Source organism: Episyrphus balteatus, chromosome 2 (genome assembly GCF_945859705.1).
Source record: "Episyrphus balteatus chromosome 2, idEpiBalt1.1, whole genome shotgun sequence".
NCBI classification, from domain to species: domain Eukaryota; kingdom Metazoa; phylum Arthropoda; class Insecta; order Diptera; family Syrphidae; genus Episyrphus; species Episyrphus balteatus.
In genome coordinates this window covers 90,311,153-90,328,410 of record NC_079135.1, presented here as the reverse complement: position 1 = coordinate 90,328,410, position 17,258 = coordinate 90,311,153, and the positions used below count along the sequence as shown (strand labels likewise).

The following is a 17,258-nucleotide window of genomic DNA, read 5'->3' as shown; positions in this document are numbered from 1 at the left end:
CTAAGCTTTCCAAGTTACAGAGAAAATATGAATGATCGGTGAAGTTTTTCTTGCAAATACCATCTACTTAACGATCTATTAACATGAGCAAAAAGATTCTTCACCATCCAGAACGGACATCTATCCGCACCTTCGGTTTTTCTGTAGTTGAAGAAGTTTTCTTTACTTTTTTCATTACTTCAATAACTCCTTGTTGAAACTCCATCACTTGATCGTCATCAAATTTGTCCAGTGTTGGAACTAAGCTATGAAAAAATGATTTATGCTTGTTAAAGACTCCAGGATCTGTGGGCGATAACTTTGAAACACTCGTAAATAATTGTTCTTCATTGTTTTTTTGGCTCTCCATGTTTGCTGAAATAGAAGACACACATATAATAATATTAATTCATCATTCATGGAATAATAATTTATTTATTTAATATTTTTTAAGGAATTACATACAATAACATCACAGAAATTTTGAACATTGTTTTCTTTGAATATAATACAATAATGGGTTTTAAAACTGTAAATTCCATAATGCAGTTTTAAAAATTCTGGATTTTTGAAATTCAATCTTCCAAGAATAAAAACATAACAAAAATTGCTTCGATAATGGACAAAGTGCGCACTGTTGAAAAACACATTTTAGAATACAGAATTTCAAATTTCAGTAAAATTGTTTGTTAAGTTAAGTGAGAAATTGTATTAATTTTCAAAAGAGAGTTTTGTAGGCTATGTGAAGCTGGCACTCCCAAATGCAAATTTTTCTTTTCAAACCTATCTGGTTCGATTGCCCAAGGTTAGCCTAGGATAGCCCAAGATATTTTTTCGCTAGCCCACCCTTAGTTTTAAAATTATAACGGAATTATTTTTTTTCACCCCAAAAATCACAAAAAAAAACTTTTTTTTTTATTATGCGAAAAAATTGTTGGTTTTGCAGTGTGGTTCGATTGCCCAACGTTAGCCCAGTATAGCCCAACTTTTTTTTTCTTGATTGCACTATTTTTTCAAAAGATACAACAAAAAACTTTTTTTCATATCAGAAACCGAAAAAAATTTAATTTTTTTTTTCCTGTGAAAAAATCGTTATTTTAAAACCGTGGTTTGTTTGCCCAAGGTTAGCCCAGGATAGCCCAACTTTTATTTCTGCTATCGTAAGCTTAGTTTAAAAATTATAGAAGAATTAGTTTTTATTCACCACACCAAAAAAAAAGTACGTATACACCTCAGTGACCCTTTTTTAATTTATAATTATTAAGAACAATTAAACTCACTGGTGTTTGCATTGCGCCTCAAATGTTTTTAATTTGAATTAACATTTTTACTTAATTGAATGTAGTCCATATAACATTCCTGTTAAGAAGCTTAAGTTGACATTTAACATTAAAAACCACAACATACAAATAATTTTTCAAGTCTCAAAATCAATTTTTTTTTTGTTTGCCGTATAAGTACCTAGAAAAGCTACATGCTTAGTAAAATATATCCAACGCATTTCAAAAGTAACAACAAATATGAAATGGTGTGAAGTGATTGCTTTTTCAGAACACGAAAAAACACTTTTTTCAAAGTACCAACTTCTTATAAATCAAAATTTGTTTTTTTCAGTGTAAAATTGATCCTTTTTTCATTTTTCCTCAATTAACCATTCTAATTCCAACTAATTACATCACTGTTTTTCGTTAGCCCACCCTTAGTTAAAAAGTTATAACAAAAAATTTTTTTCAAAGTACCAACTTTTTAAAAATCAAAAAAATTTTAAGAAGTTGGTACTTTGAAAAAAGTTTTTTGTTATAACTTTTAAACTAAGGGTGGGCTAACGAAAAAAAGTGATGTAATTAGTTGGAATTAGAATGGTTAATTGAGGAAAAATGAAAAAAGGATAAATTTTACACTGAAAAAAACAAATTTTGATTTTTAAGAAGCTGGTACTTTGAAAGTGTTTTTTTCGTGTTCTGAAAAAGCAATCACTTCACACCATTTCATATTTGTTGTTACTTTTGAAATGCGTTGGATATATTTTACTAAGCATGTAGCTTTTCTAGGTACTTACATATACGGCAAACAAAAAAAAAATTGATTTTGAGACTTGAAAAATTATTTGTATGTTGTGGTTTTTAATGTCAAATGTCAATTTAAGCTTCTTAACAGGAATGTTATATGGACTACATTCAATCAAGTAAAAATGTTAATTCAAATTAAAAACATTTGAGGCGCAATGCAAACACCAGTGAGTTTAATTGTTCTTAATTATAAATTAAAAAAGGGTCACTGAGGTGTATACGTACTTTTTTTTTGGTGTGGTGAATAAAAACTAATTCTTCTTTAATTTTTAAGCTAAGCTTACGATAGCAAAAATAAAAGTTGGGCTATCCTGGGCTAACCTTGTGCAAACAAACCACGGTTTTAAACTAAAGATTTTTTCACAGAAAAAAAAAATTAAAATTTTTTCGGTTTCTGGTATGAAAAAAAGTTTTTTGTTGTATCTTTTGAAAAAATAGTGCAATCAAGAAAAAAAAAGTTGGGCTATCCTGGGCTAACGTTGGGCAATCGAACCACAGTGCAAAACCAACAATTTTTACACAGAATAAAAAAAAGTTTTTTTTTTGTGATTTTTGAGGTGCAAAAAAAATAATTCCGTTATAATTTTAAAACTAAGGGTGGGCTAGCGAAAAAAAATCTTGGGCTATCCTGGGCTAACTTTTGGCAATCGAACCAGATAGGTTTGAAAAAAAAAATTTGCATTTGGGGGGTGCTAGCTTCACATAGCCAGTTTTGTATCTCTCTTTCATACTTGGAGTGCACATTAATCAATTTTTATTGGAATATTTCCAAATAATAAGACTGGTTTACAATGGTTATATTGTCTGCAACTTGAATAACGAGCCGAATTTGAAAATTAGTATTATGTAGGTACAAATATTTGTAGAAAATAAAATTTCCTATAGATATGCATTCTTATAAAAAATAAATAAAGTCCTACCTATTATTCTCTACAAATAAAATAAATTAAAAAAAAAAAAACAAAAAAAAAAACGGTGGAAAACGGTCAAAGAATTTAGGACAAAAGAACTTGTGTTTCCCGTTATTGGGTGGATAATAATTTTAGAAATTCAAGTTTCTGCACATTAAAGCGCTTATATATCTTGAAAGTTTGAATTTTTTGAAAGCTTTAAAAAAATCCTAAAAATAAAAAAACACCCAAAAAAACTCGCAAAAAATTAGGTGTTCTTCAAATGAAGGACTTTAGAAAAAAATCCGGATCACACCTCACACGCCTCACCGCTATTTTATAAGCTCTAATTTTTTCACTTTTTAATCTCTGTAGTTCTAAATTAAACCATTCACTGTCTTCAGATTGGGGACTTAGCTTTGTAACCGTTAACATTTCACAACATTTTTTAAGTTTTTCACTGAAAGTATATGACAAATCATTCAAGTCATTTTTTAAAAATACATTCTGAAAACATTCTTCGTTAAGACATGAATCAAAATGTTCTTTTGTGTATCGTAAAACCTTATACTCGCTTCTTTTAATTTCCGGTTTCTTTTTAATTTGCAGTTCAATAGTTATAGTTTCATGATCCGTAATTTTATCAACTGCATGTATCGCATATTTAACTCTTGACTTCAGATCATTATTTGTAATAACGTAGTCTATTAAAGTAGATGATTGATAAGTTATTCTGGTCGGTTGTTTAACAATCTGACAGAGGCCTTGATCAGTTAGAATTTCTAACATTTTTTCTCCGTAACGATCTTTCGTCAGAAGGTCAATATTGAAATCACCCACCATTAAAACATTATCATCACTCTTAATTGAACGTAAACACCAATCCGAAAAAAATGTAAGAAAGTCTGTTTTTGAAGTACTAGGGGATCTATAAAACACTGCTACCATCCATTTCTCATCATTTATCCACATCAACATTTGTATACACCACACACTTGAAAAGTTTAAAATGTCTATAACTTGTGAACGAAGTCCTTTTTTTAATATAAATAAGCACACCTCCTGTGTATCTTGAGTGTGAATAACAAGCCACTTTTTTGTACCCAACAATACCAATTTCCGATTCATCAATTTCACTAGTTATGCAAGTTTCTGATAGTATAATAACATCAGGCTGATAACTGTGTACTAAAAGTTCCAATTCACTTTTATTCGCCAGTAAACTTTGAATATTCAAATAATAAAATGTTAAATTTTTTGTTGAAATTGGTTTTGTTTGCTACAAAGATCTACTCTGCAACACTTTAAGCTTACGCTTATATACTTCACACTCATTATCAAACGCACTGTGATTTGTTTTCAAATTCAATTTAAGTTCTTCATTCATTCGTACGCAATTCACACATTTCAAACATTCAGCCTTGCAATCAGAAAAGATATGACATCCACCACATTTAGCACATAACTTACTCTCAGCTTTGCAATCCTTACTGTTATGATTAAATCAAAGACATTTAAAACATCTCTTAACATAAAATGATTCTTTCACTAAACATTTATCCCATCCAACACTTAGTTTACCAGCTTTCATTACTTCATTAAAACTCTTGCTATCCAATTCAATCACTGCTGTATAAGAATTTTTATTTGGTTTTTTCCACATGGCTTTACACACTAAGTTAACATCTTTAAAAATTTCATTCTGGTTTTTCAAACAATTAATCAATTCATTTTCGTCCATTTTCTCAGATAAATTAAAAATTTGCACTCTTGGATTATTTCTTTTTAACTCATTCACATCATATTTCTGTCCCAGGTTCTCTTCAACTTTATCTCTCACTCTTTTCATCGATTCATCATTCTCGCATGAGACCATAATTGCACCCTTATCAACTTTTTTAATTCCCGACACTTGTATTGAAGATGTTCCTGGGTTTACACTAGATTTCACTTCCGATTTGGTTTTCTCTGCATTCTGGTGCTCCTTTGGTTTTATAATTATGGTACTCTTCTTTACAGCACTAGCATATGATTTTTTATCACTGTTTAAATTTTCATTAATTGTTTTTTTAATTGTTGATATAATTTTATTTTCACTATTATCTTTTGAGTCACTGTTCAATACTTTTTCAAATTTGACACCTAGTTGATCGAAATGAGCTTTAATTTCTTTTATGTGTTCTTCAATGTGTCTAAGAGAGACAAGCTTATCGCGGCACAATTCACACAATATTACCAAATATGGTTTGGGTTCAATTGTTTTGGCAATATCATATTCGGCTAAGTTTATGCATTTGGGATGGTACATAGATCCACATCCCCCTCTGCATGAAACTAACACTGCCTCTGTTTTATTGCCCCTGTTAGTTTTTTTGCATTCTGCACACACACCACTTGAATTCATGTTTATTTATTTTCTTTGTTTTGATGATTTTTTTTTTTCTTTGTTCAATTGTCACTCAAACTAGGTTCGATGTTTGATTAAAAATTCGGCAATTTTAATAATTTATGAAATTTATTTTATTAATATTTTCACAATTTAATTCAAATTACACATTCACATTGGGTTTATCTTATGCAGAATCAAAAAATCTACAGATAAAACCCAATGTATTGTATATTTTCACTGTACTTTTCTTTAAATTTGCTTTATTTTAAGCACACAAAATATACACGTCCGTTCGCGATTGATTACACGGTGTTAGCTTCAACTCTCTACAACATATACCGTTCAAAAAATTATTTTTTTTTACCATCTCCTTTCCAATTCCATCATTAAATAGGGTAAATAGGGGTATATTTACCCTATTTAATGATGGAATTTTTAAAAATAAATGGACGAGCACATTCTAATGCTAGATTCAAATTAAGAAGGACATTAAAAAAGTATATTTGGGTTCTATGGAAAATATTTGTCGCCAATATCACTGTCATTTACGGAAAAATCGATATTAAAAATCGTTTTTTTTTTTGTTTTATTTTTTTTCAGTTTTTTTCAGTTTTTCTCAATATTTTCTAAGAGAAAAATATTGTTTTTCTGCATAATTTTAAATAAAAGGTTTTAATCTAAACTACTGCATTCTAAACCTTTAAAAAATTAAAAAAAAATCGGTAACTTTTTTGATTGAAAAATATGCTATTTTTTTCAAATTATATTCGTCAAAAATCCAAAAATTTACTCTAAAGAACATTTAAAATAAGTAAAAACCATAACAAAGTAACTTTTAACTAGGTTTTGTAAAAATCCAACTATTTATTTTTAAGATATAAATAAAAAAAAAAAAAACAAAAAATCGTGGTTTCGCATTTTTCTCAATATTTTTGAGGTTATATAAAAAAATGGTTTGAGAGTAAAAGTTGTAGACATTTTTGCTATCCACAACTTTTTCATTTAGTTTTTTTTTTTTTTGATAGGAGGTCTACTTTGGACATTTTGTTTGTGGGCAATTTATGTTTCCCCTTTCATATACCATTTATCCTAAATTTTCCCACCACCCCTATGCTGCTAATAATTTTTTCAACTTTTGACCCCTGAAAACCGGAACGGCTTCGGCACTGGTCTATTTGGGTTATAACCTTTCAAATATAGTAGAATTTGATATGATTTGAATCGACTTTTGTTGGAGCTTAAAAATTTAAACATTATTTAACATCTTAAAGCTTTGAGCTTTAAAGAAAGACCCTGCCTATGTTCAAAGCTTTGTTCTCGTATCTCAAAAATTCCAGGATCTTCCTAGCTATAGATTGTATAAATTTATAACATAATTAGTCACAAAAATCACAAACTACATGCATACAAGATCTTATTAAGATTGAAATCACTTCTTTACTCACAATTTTCATCGAATTGACAGTTGTAGAACCACTTAGCTGGCGTTTTTCCCCAAGTAGAAAAGCTAAACAATTTTATATTTAAAGGATTTGCATCCAAATATTTCATTAGCGGTTCTGCATAACCGGGTATATTTACAATAACTTCACCATCTGAAAATAAAATAACACATAGTAAAATTCAAAACATTTTTACATAAGTTTTAAGCACTTTTACCATTTGTTTGAATTATTTCAACTAATACTGGATCAAACGTCGATAACATATTGGGAGACGATTTTTCAACGATTGTTACAAGATCAGATCCTGGTGCGTAACGGGTGTTAAACGTCGATAGAGTATTTCGATAAACACCAAGAGCTTTAAAGTATAATAATGAAAAGTTAAATTTTCTTTAAAAATGCAATCATGATTCTGGAAAAAAAAAATATCAATATAATATTACCAATTTCATAAATATGATCATTATTATTATTTTCTGAAAGAAATATGTCTGCATCCGACCATGTCATTACGTAGAATTTTAAATGTAATCTTTCGTTGTCTTTTTTCAAATTTTCTTTCATAGAACTAACCTCGAAGAAATCTTTGTAACCATATTCTCTTTCTAGTAACAAGTACACATCGCAAGATTTTTCCAATTTTGATTGACTTGTATTGAATTTACTTGCACTACATAATTGACTGAGAAAAGCAATAAATACTATAAATTGATAATAATTAAGGTTCATATTTATAACCGCGGTCTTGACTAAACTGCGACTGATCTTAAATATGGCTACTTTCGAATTGGATTATCATTAATTTTTGCAAGTTGACCTTTCTACGGATATGAAATTTGATTTCGTCATTTACATATATGTAGATTATCATGTTTCGAAAGACATTTTGTTATCAATTTTTTAAGACAACCACATGATTCGGAAATTCCGAATGATCAAGTTTTCTTCTAAATTCGTTCAGGGGGTAAAGATACGATAACCTGCAAATGGTAAATAAATTTATTGCTTGAATTTAATCTTAATTAATTAAAATATAATTTTTTTTTTGTATTAGTGAGTAACTAAAGAAAATTATAATTAGGGGATTCCCTAAGAGCTTTGATTTTAATGATTTTTTTCAAACGTCTCGTCGGTAATTAAAAATACATTAACCTCTATAGGCTAAAAATTGCCGATGTTGCCGTATTGTTTTTAAATAAAAAGTAAAAAGTTTTTTTGTGAACAATAGCAATTTAAGAAAACAAATACATGGCAGCGAGGCACAATCTTCCTCGCTACAAACACAAAAAAAAAAATATTGTGAACACAACGACAACCCCACCAATATTAAAATATACCTACATTTTAAAAAACCTAAAAATTTATTCCTATCTGTTGAATTTAAATCGAATAAATTTAATGAAGAGAAAAAAGTGGTCTTCATCTTCATACTCATAATTTTGGCACAAATTTTTATTAAAAAAAAATTTTATTATTTTTTTTCCAACTCATTTTTATTAAAATATGAATTTATCTCTAAAAATGTTGTTACCATAAATATTTTAAGTTGAATTAAGAAGAGGAAAAAGTAATATACCTACCTATTAGTCGTTATATTTGAAAGTGGTATCATGTCAAATTATTAATGGTTTTCCAAAAATGTCAATTTTAACTAATTTTGTTTTGTAAAAATATAAAGCAGAGTAACTCACAAATCTAACGGATGCAATATTTTATTTAGTTAGGAGAACTTGCCCTTATTTACTTCCCATCTCGCAAGTTAATACAACTTTAAATCAAAGAAAACTCAAAACGATTTGATCCCAAACACAAATTATTTCAAATAAATGTTAAAATGTTTTAATTTTAACGGCCGATTTCTTCACAGAGTCCTAGCGCTAGTACCGGTCCTAGTCCTAAAGTTAGTACTCAAATCGGTACCAACTCATTTCTTGACTCAGGTACTAAGCCTTTAGAACTGTCAATTTAGGACCGAGTACTATTTAGGACTCGGTACTAGCTAGCTCCTCAAAATCAGTGATTTCTTCACAAAAGTACTAAGCCCTGTACTGTCAAATTGGTACCGAGTATTAGTTAGGACTCGGTAGAAGTTAGGACCTCAAAATCGGTAGTCTAGCGTTTAGTACTTGAATCAAATAAATGAATTTTATATTTTCATGTGATATTGCAGTTTAATAAAGAAGAAAAAACGTAAAAAAAGAATAATTTTCATTAATTTTTGTTTAAATTTTGTGGACTTTGTGAATTTTAATTGCATTTGAAAATTTAAATGACCTGTTGTCCATATTACAGATTTTTTTTAATTACTTGGGTGTTGTATCATTGATAAGTGCGTTTTTAGTGATGCATATTGCACGGCACTACTTAGAAGGAATAGAAAGATACGAAAGAATTTCTGTTGGCAATGAATTTAGAATACGATGATTATTATCTCATATAATCCCACGGGTGGCGTCCAAGCTGGGGGGTAAATAAAAAACTGCTGCCTGAGGTGGGGCTCGAACCCACACCTCCCAGGTTAGCAGTGAAACACTACATCCACCACATCATTGAGCCCCCCCCCCCACAACAATTTTTAATTTGGAAGATTTTTTTAATAGAGTCGAATTGCAAGACACTTGCTTTTGACAACGAGGCTGTACAACCAATGAATAAACATCACCTCGGGCTCGGATAATTTTGAGGACCGTATCACAAATTAAAATATCTGTGGGAATTTTCGTACTATAAAATCGGAAATTTTAACTCCGATGGAGGTCAATTATGGAATGAAAACATACATAATAATACCAAATCACTAAATACTGCGTTTTTAAAAGGATTGGGGACAAAATCCCGAAAACCCAAAATCCCGAAAACCCAAAATCCCGAAAACCCCAAATCCCGAAAACCCAAAATCACGAAAACCCAAAATCCCGAAAACCCAAAATCCCGAAAACCCAGAATCCCGAAAACCCAAAATCCCGAAAACCCAAAATCCCGAAAACCCAGAATCCCAAAAACCCAGAATCCCGAAAACCCAAAATCCCGAATGGGATCCCGAAATCCCGAAAAATTATATAAAATGAAAAATTTGCGCAAATTTTTCATTTTATATAATTTTTCGGGATTTCGGTTTCGAAAACAATCCTAAGTGTGAAATTAAGGTGTTATTACGTAAAAAACAATATAAGTTTATGATTCCGTTAATATCTATTTTTTACATGATTTTAAGTTCTTATTGTGATTTCAGCAATGTTTTGTAATGATTGAGTTAAGTTGGAAAATCGTTGAACTAAAATCAAAAGAATTATTAGTTTTAATATTTAACTTATAATAATTGTATGTTTAAATTGTTTTTTAATTTTATGGTTTTAATTTTATGTTTCAGTTAAAATTTCAGTGAAACACAGTTTTGAAGAGTTTTTTTTATTTTGTCTGTTTTTTTTCGGGATTTTGGCCTTTCTGGATTGTGGGTTTTCGGGATTTTGGTTTTTCGGGATTCTGGGTTTTCGGGATTTTGGGTTTTCGGGATTCTGGGTTTTCGGGATTTTGGGTTTTCGGGATTTTGGGTTTTCGGGATTTGGGGTTTTCGGGATTTAGGGTTTTCTGGATTTTGGTCTTTCTGGATTTTGGTCTTTCTGGATTTTGGATTTCGGGATTCTGTCCGTCTCCCATAGTATATAAAAGCTTTTTCGTCAGTGAACTTAACCTAGTGGCGTAGCTCAAATCCCTTGTTAACGTATATTCCTTAAATATTCTTTTGTATAAATACCAGGGTTGTAAAAAACCATTTTATAATGTATTTGTTTTCCATTATAAATTAAAAAAAAAAAAAAATACACTGCCGCTCATCTGAATAGGTTCTCATTTTAGTAGATCTTACTTTTAGCCTGTCTTGGTATTTAATGCAATGACACATCATTTTTATATATGTAACGAGAGAACATCTTTATGCGCTAAATTTAGGAGAAAAAAATTGCCTACCGTTCTTCTCACACGGTAGCTAGACCAAATCTATTCATAAAATCAAGCATATTTTTTGGCTCATCTGAATAGGTTCACAAGCAAAAATGTTAATAAATGATGAGTTGCATAGGTCAGTTGGACTCAAAATTGTGTTTGTCAATAAATCTGATTGTGTATAACCTGTAAGGACGAAAACGGGTCGCGAAAAATCTTTAGGCGCGGACAAAATGGAGAAAATAAAAGAAGTCTTTGAATTAGGCCGAAACCAACGATGCATTGGGACAAAAACAAACGCAAGTTAAAATTTAGTGAGCAGTTATTTGCGCAATATCCAAGGGTATAGAAACAACATTAAAAGTCGAAGTAACTCAGTCACAACATGGGCCGATAGATGTGCAATGATCAGAACAGCATGACTTCGCGCTAAAAATTAAGCTGAAAACCGGTATAAAATGCAGTTTAACGATGGCAAAACGGGTTTACAGAAGTGGGAAACATTTGAGAAGAACAAAACTTCGCAAAAATTACCACTTTACAAACCACGAAAAGAAACTTTTATGTAAGGAAAATTGTTCATATCTAAGTTTCGGTTAGAATAGTTTTCGTTCTTTCGAGACCTGTTTCAATCTTTCCGATATCTCTTTTATTGCCCGAGAGGAGATATCTGAAGATTAAGTAAGTATGTTTGGCTACATATAACAAGCCAAAGAACAGAGATATGTACATATCTAGAGCAATCTTAAAAATATCGGAAAGATTTAAACAGGCCTCGAAAGAAGGCCATTCTTACAGTCTTATTCTGCTATTCGATTCACGTGAATCGAAAGATTTCCTTTCTTTATCACGTCAAACTGGCTTTGAAAAACTTCTAACTTTCTTAAGCAAAGTGTATTGTTTGCGTCTGTTTAAGCAATTCTAAAGAAAAAAATTGCTTAACTTTAATTTTAACCCCCATTGAAATCGTTGTCATCTAATTAGCGACTGAATAATCGCGCGACCAAAATCGCATGTGTGTTCCTGGCCTTAGAGAAACCTTTAAGACTTATATAGGTAATAAACAATTTTCTTTGCATACAAAAATAAAGTCCGAAGTAGTCAAAAAAACGTTTTTTTAATTTTCTAACAGTAATATTTCAAGAACTGGATTTGACTTCGGATTCTAGTTCAGCACATCAAAAACCTTCAGAAAAGTATATTTTTGTTTTGAACAAAACCCTTGTTAACCAGTGTGATCAATTGGTGAGAGATGTAAGAGACTTAATTCGCGGAAGTAGTACGTACGCCACCTGTATGATCTTATATGAGTACATTCTTTTATTAGCATTATCATAGCCCTGTTCTTTTAAATGTGGTAAAGTATTACTAGCACTTTATTAGCTATTTATCGCACTTTCACAATTTTATTGGAATTCAAATTTACTGCTGGGCAGACGAGTCTGATAGAATCTAGTAGTAAATGTACTGGATCATTAACTCATTAGTAGTAGTCTAATGTCGAATTCCTTTCAATTTTTTGAATCGCCTCAAAAAAATCGAATTTTTGGTGTTAAAAAGGAACATGAAAACAGACCGAATTCTTTTTGCGATTGTATGTGTGTCATTTGACAACAATTTTTACACGAACGTCAAGCTGAAACCAAAACAATTTCTGCAAAATAAAACCAGAGATTCCTTTGATCAATAATTTTGTTTATTTTCTTCGGTAATACCTACAAAATGTACATGTTAAAGTATAAATATGAATATAATAACAAATTATACCTATACGCTATACCTACCTAAATAATTAAAAAGTGATGCATAAATTTGCGAAATTAATGTTAAATTAAACAATATCATTTTAATAAAACAAAAAAGTTAGTAGGCAGTTAGTAAATCTACGTATTTCCTGTAACATAGGACAAAACTGCAACACAATAGTTAACATTAAAAAAATATTAGCTAGCTTAATGTTTAAATGATTGTAAATTTTGTATTATTGGTTTGAACAAGTGTGTTGGAGGAATTTCGAACATGTTCAAAACCGCCCCCGAGCAGTTTGAATCAGATATTTTAAGTAAGTAAACTTGAATGTTCTTATAAAAAGGATAATGAAACTAGCATTTGTGGAAAAATTAAAGAAAATAAAATGGAAATGTAGGAATATAACATTATTGAAGATTAAACAAAAAATGCCTGAATCCTTCAAGTTCTACTAGACTGATTTCGATGAGAACTCGATTACGTGGTATAAAAATTAAAGTCAAGCTGCCAGAGGCGTACGTTGAGTTGATATAGAAAAAGAACAAATTATATAGAAAATAAGAACAAATGAAAAAGTACGTAGGTATACAGCCTACTTTTTTTTATGGGACCCCTGATGTATCATTTGTTGGTCGCTAAGATTATTTACGCAACACTTTTTGTGGCAACTCAAGCTCCTGGTATATGAAGAACATCCGCTTTGTTAACATTTGCATTTAATGTCTAGAAAAATAGGTTGATCACAAAATAAATCTATTTTACTCTTGGAAGCATAAAAGGTATGAATATGAATATCATTTTTCGAAGTTATGTTTTAAATTAATTTTTCTTGTTTTTCTTTTCAACTAATAAATGTGAAATAACTATATTTTAAATTTTAAGGTTATTTTTTTCTGAGTTTTTATTCTTTTTTGGTTTCTTGAATATGATATAATAATCAATTTTGAGTATGTGTATGTTCTTAGTAAATTCATTAATGTTAATGTTTATTGTTAGGTAGTAAACTTTATAGATCAAGAAAACGAACATATTTCGTTCAAGAAGTTGCGAAAGCAAAAATTCTTCAAATGTGTCCCACTCTCCCCTATAATTCTAAGTCGGCTAAAATTGATTTGGCAAGTTTTGACCCTCCAATGCCCCTCCCCAGGGTCCGGACAACTAAAATATTGTGTAGTCATCTGCGATACATATGTGCCCATGATTATGAAAGTGGACTAAGTCACTTTTTGCATTGTTTAAAGAAAAACTTAAAAAACAATTTTCTTATAACGATTTAATTATATTTCTTTTATGAAATCACTAGAGGAGAAATAAAGAAATTTATTAACTGCAATTTCGCTTTCAAATAAACTTTACCCCTTAAATTAGAATTATTTTAAGGCTAGATTTGAGGGCATTTTTAGGAGTGACTTAGTCCACTTTCATAATTAAGGGCACATATATGTACAAATTTTCATTTCGATACGATAATTGGAAGTAGGCTAAAATTGATTTGGGTCTTTCGACCCCTCAATGCACCTCCCCAGGGTCCGGACCAATAAAATATTGTGTAGTCATCTGCGATACATATAAGTTCAAAGTTTCATTTCGATACTGTAACTAGAAGTAGTTATGATCCTAAGTGGGCTATAGGATCATAACTTTGATTGAAAAAAGGTCACGAAAATAGGATAAATTGTAACTAGAAGTAGGCTAAAATTGATTTGGCGTCTTTCGACCCTTCAATGCACCTCCCCAGAGTCCGGACCAGTAAAATATTGTGTAGTCATCTGCGATACATATATGTACAAATTTTCATTTCGATACGATAATTGAAAGAAGGCTAAAATTGATTTGGAGTCTTTCGACCCCTCAATGCACCTCCCCAGGGTCCGGACCAATAAAATATTGTGTAGTCATCTGCGATACATATATGTACAAATTTTCATTTCGATACGATAATTGAAAGTAGGCTAAAATTGATTTGGAGTCTTTCGACCCCTCAATGCACCTCCCCAGGGTCCGGACCAATAAAATATTGTGTAGTCATCTGCGATACATATATGTACAAATTTTCATTTCGATACGATAATTGGAAGTAGGCTAAAATTGATTTGGGTCTTTCGACCCCTCAATGCACCTCCCCAGGGTCCGGACCAGTAAAATATTGTGTAGTCATCTGCGATACATATATGTAGAAATTTTCATTTCGATACGATAATTGGAAGTAGGATAAAATTGATTTGGAGTCTTTCGACCCCTCAATGCACCTCCCCAGGGTCCGGACCAATAAAATATTGTGTAGTCATCTGCGATACATATATGTACAAATTTTCATTTCGATAGGATAATTGGAAGTAGGCTAAAATTGATTTGGAGTCTTTCGACCCCTCAATGCACCTCCCCAGGGTCCGGACCAATAAAATATTGTGTAGTCATCTGCGATACATATATGTACAAAGTTTCATTTCGATACTATAATTGGAAGTAGGCAAAAATTGATTTCGAGTCTTTCGACCCTTCAATGCACCTCCCCAGGGTCCGGACCAGTAAAATATTGTGTAGTCATCTGCGATACATATATGTACAAATTTTCATTTCGATACGATAATTGGAAGTAGGCTAAAATTGATTTGGAGTCTTTCGACCCCTCAATGCACCTCCCCAGGGTCCGGACCAGTAAAATATTGTGTAGTCATCTGCGATACATATATGTACAAATTTTCATTTCGATACGATAATTGGAAGTAGGCTAAAATTGATTTGGGTCTTTCGACCCTTCAATGCACCTCCCCAGGGTCCGGACCAATAAAATATTGTGTAGTCATCTGCGATACATATATGTACAAATTTTCATTTCGATACGATAATTGGAAGTAGGCTAAAATTGATTTGGGTCTTTCGACCCCTCAATGCACCTCCCCAGGCTCCGGACCAATAAAATATTGTGTAGTCACCTGCGATACATATAAGTACAAAATTTCTTTTCGATACTGTAACTAGAAGTAGGCTAAAATTGATTTGGGTCTTTCGACCCCTCAATGCACCTCCCCAGGGTCCGGACCAATAAAATATTGTGTAGTCATCTGCGATATATATAAGTACAAAGTTTCATTTCGATACTGTAACTAGAAGTAGGCTAAAATTGATTTGGGTCTTTCGACCCCTCAATGCACCTCCCCAGGGTCCGGACCAATAAAATATTGTGTAGTCATCTGCGATACATATATGTACAAATTTTCATTTCGATACGATAATTGGAAGTAGGCTAAAATTGATTTGGAGTCTTTCGACCCCTCGATGCACCTCCCCAGGGTCCGGACCAATAAAATATTGTGTAGTCATCTGCGATACATATATGTACAAATTTTCATTTCGATACGATAATTGGAAGTAGGCTAAAATTGATTTGGGTCTTTCGACCCCTCAATGCACCTCCCCAGGCTCCGGACCAATAAAATATTGTGTAGTCACCTGCGATACATATAAGTACAAAATTTCTTTTCGATACTGTAACTAGAAGTAGGCTAAAATTGATTTGGGTCTTTCGACCCCTCAATGCACCTCCCCAGGGTCCGGACCAATAAAATATTGTGTAGTCATCTGCGATACATATAAGTACAAAGTTTCATTTCGATACTGTAACTAGAAGTAGGCTAAAATTGATTTGGCGTCTTTCGACCCCTCAATGCACCTCCCCAGGGTCCGGACAGCTAAAATATTGTGAAGTCATCTGAGCTACATATTTGAACAAATTTTCATTTCGATACGATAATTGGAAGAAGGCTAAGATTGATTTGGGGTGTTTTGACCCCTCTATGCACCTCCCCAGGGTCCGGACCAATAAAATATGGTATAGTCATCTGAGCTGGATTTATGTACAAAGTTTCATTTCGATACGATAATTGGAAGTAGGCTAAAATTCATTTGGGATGTTTCGACGTCACTTTTGCAAAGAGTGACGCACATCGCTTTTCAAAAAACTGACGCGCGTCACTTTTTCAAAAACTGACTTTTTTTTTTTTTTTTTTTTCCCTTTTATTTATTCCAATAAATTTACATTTGGTATCTGCAAAGCCTATAAGGAACCTACACCTATAAGGCACCTACACCTACGGGCGTCACTTTTTGAGAAATTGACGCGGGCGTCATTTTTTGAGAAAATGATGCGGGCGTCATTTTTTGAGAAATTGACGCGGGCGTCATTTTATGAGATAATGACGCTCGTCATTTTATGAGAAAATGACGCGGGCGTCATTTTGTGATAAATTGACGCGGGCGTCATTTTATGAGAAAATGACGCGGGCGTCATTTTATGAGAAAATGACCGAGCGTCATTTTATGAGAAAATGACCGAGCGTCATTTTATGAGAAAATGACGCGAACGTCATTTTATGAGAAAATGACGCGAACGTCATTTTATGAGAAAATGACGCGCGTCATTTTATGAGAAAATGACCGAGCGTCATTTTATGAGAAAATGACCGAGCGTCATTTTATAAGAAAATGACGCGGGCGTAATTTTATGATAAATTTTGTGATAAATTGACGCGGGCGTCATTTTATAAGAAAATGACGCAGGCGTCATTTTTTGAGCAAATGACGCGGGCGTCACTTTATGAGAAAATGACGCGGGCGTCATTTTATGAGAAAATGACGCGGGCGTCATTTTATAAGAAAATGACGCAGGCGTCATTTTTTGAGAAAATGACGCGGGCGTCATTTTATGAGAAAATGACGCAGGCGTCATTTTTTGAGCAAATGACGCGGGCGTCATTTTATGATAAATTGACAAGAGCGGCATTTTATAAGAAAA

The 17,258-nt window shown here is 31.9% G+C and overlaps 1 protein-coding gene across 1 annotated transcript; it reads right to left on the bottom strand.

Moving 5' to 3' along the window:
- Positions 1-10: 10 nt before the first annotated feature.
- LOC129910071 (uncharacterized) lies at positions 11-7,543 on the bottom strand. Its single transcript, XM_055987325.1, has 4 exons — positions 7,216-7,543; positions 6,987-7,130; positions 6,773-6,922; positions 11-354 (listed from the first exon to the last, which is right to left on the bottom strand). Exons 1-4 carry the CDS (start codon positions 7,499-7,501, stop codon positions 101-103), a joined length of 834 nt encoding a protein of 277 aa, XP_055843300.1. The 5' UTR covers positions 7,502-7,543; the 3' UTR covers positions 11-100.
- Between the last annotated feature and the right edge of the window lie 9,715 nt (positions 7,544-17,258).

What these genes read in the sequence shown, in the direction of transcription:
- LOC129910071 (XM_055987325.1), bottom strand. Translation starts at nt 7,501, where the DNA reads ATGAACCTTAATTATTATCAATTTATAGTATTTATTGCTTTTCTCAGT. An exon ending in TGATCATATTTATGAAATTG is followed by an intron (nt 7,131 to 7,215) that starts GTAATATTATAT and finishes TATACTTTAAAG; the next exon opens with CTCTTGGTGTTTATCGAAAT. An exon ending in TGAAATAATTCAAACAAATG is followed by an intron (nt 6,923 to 6,986) that starts GTAAAAGTGCTT and finishes TTTTATTTTCAG; the next exon opens with ATGGTGAAGTTATTGTAAAT.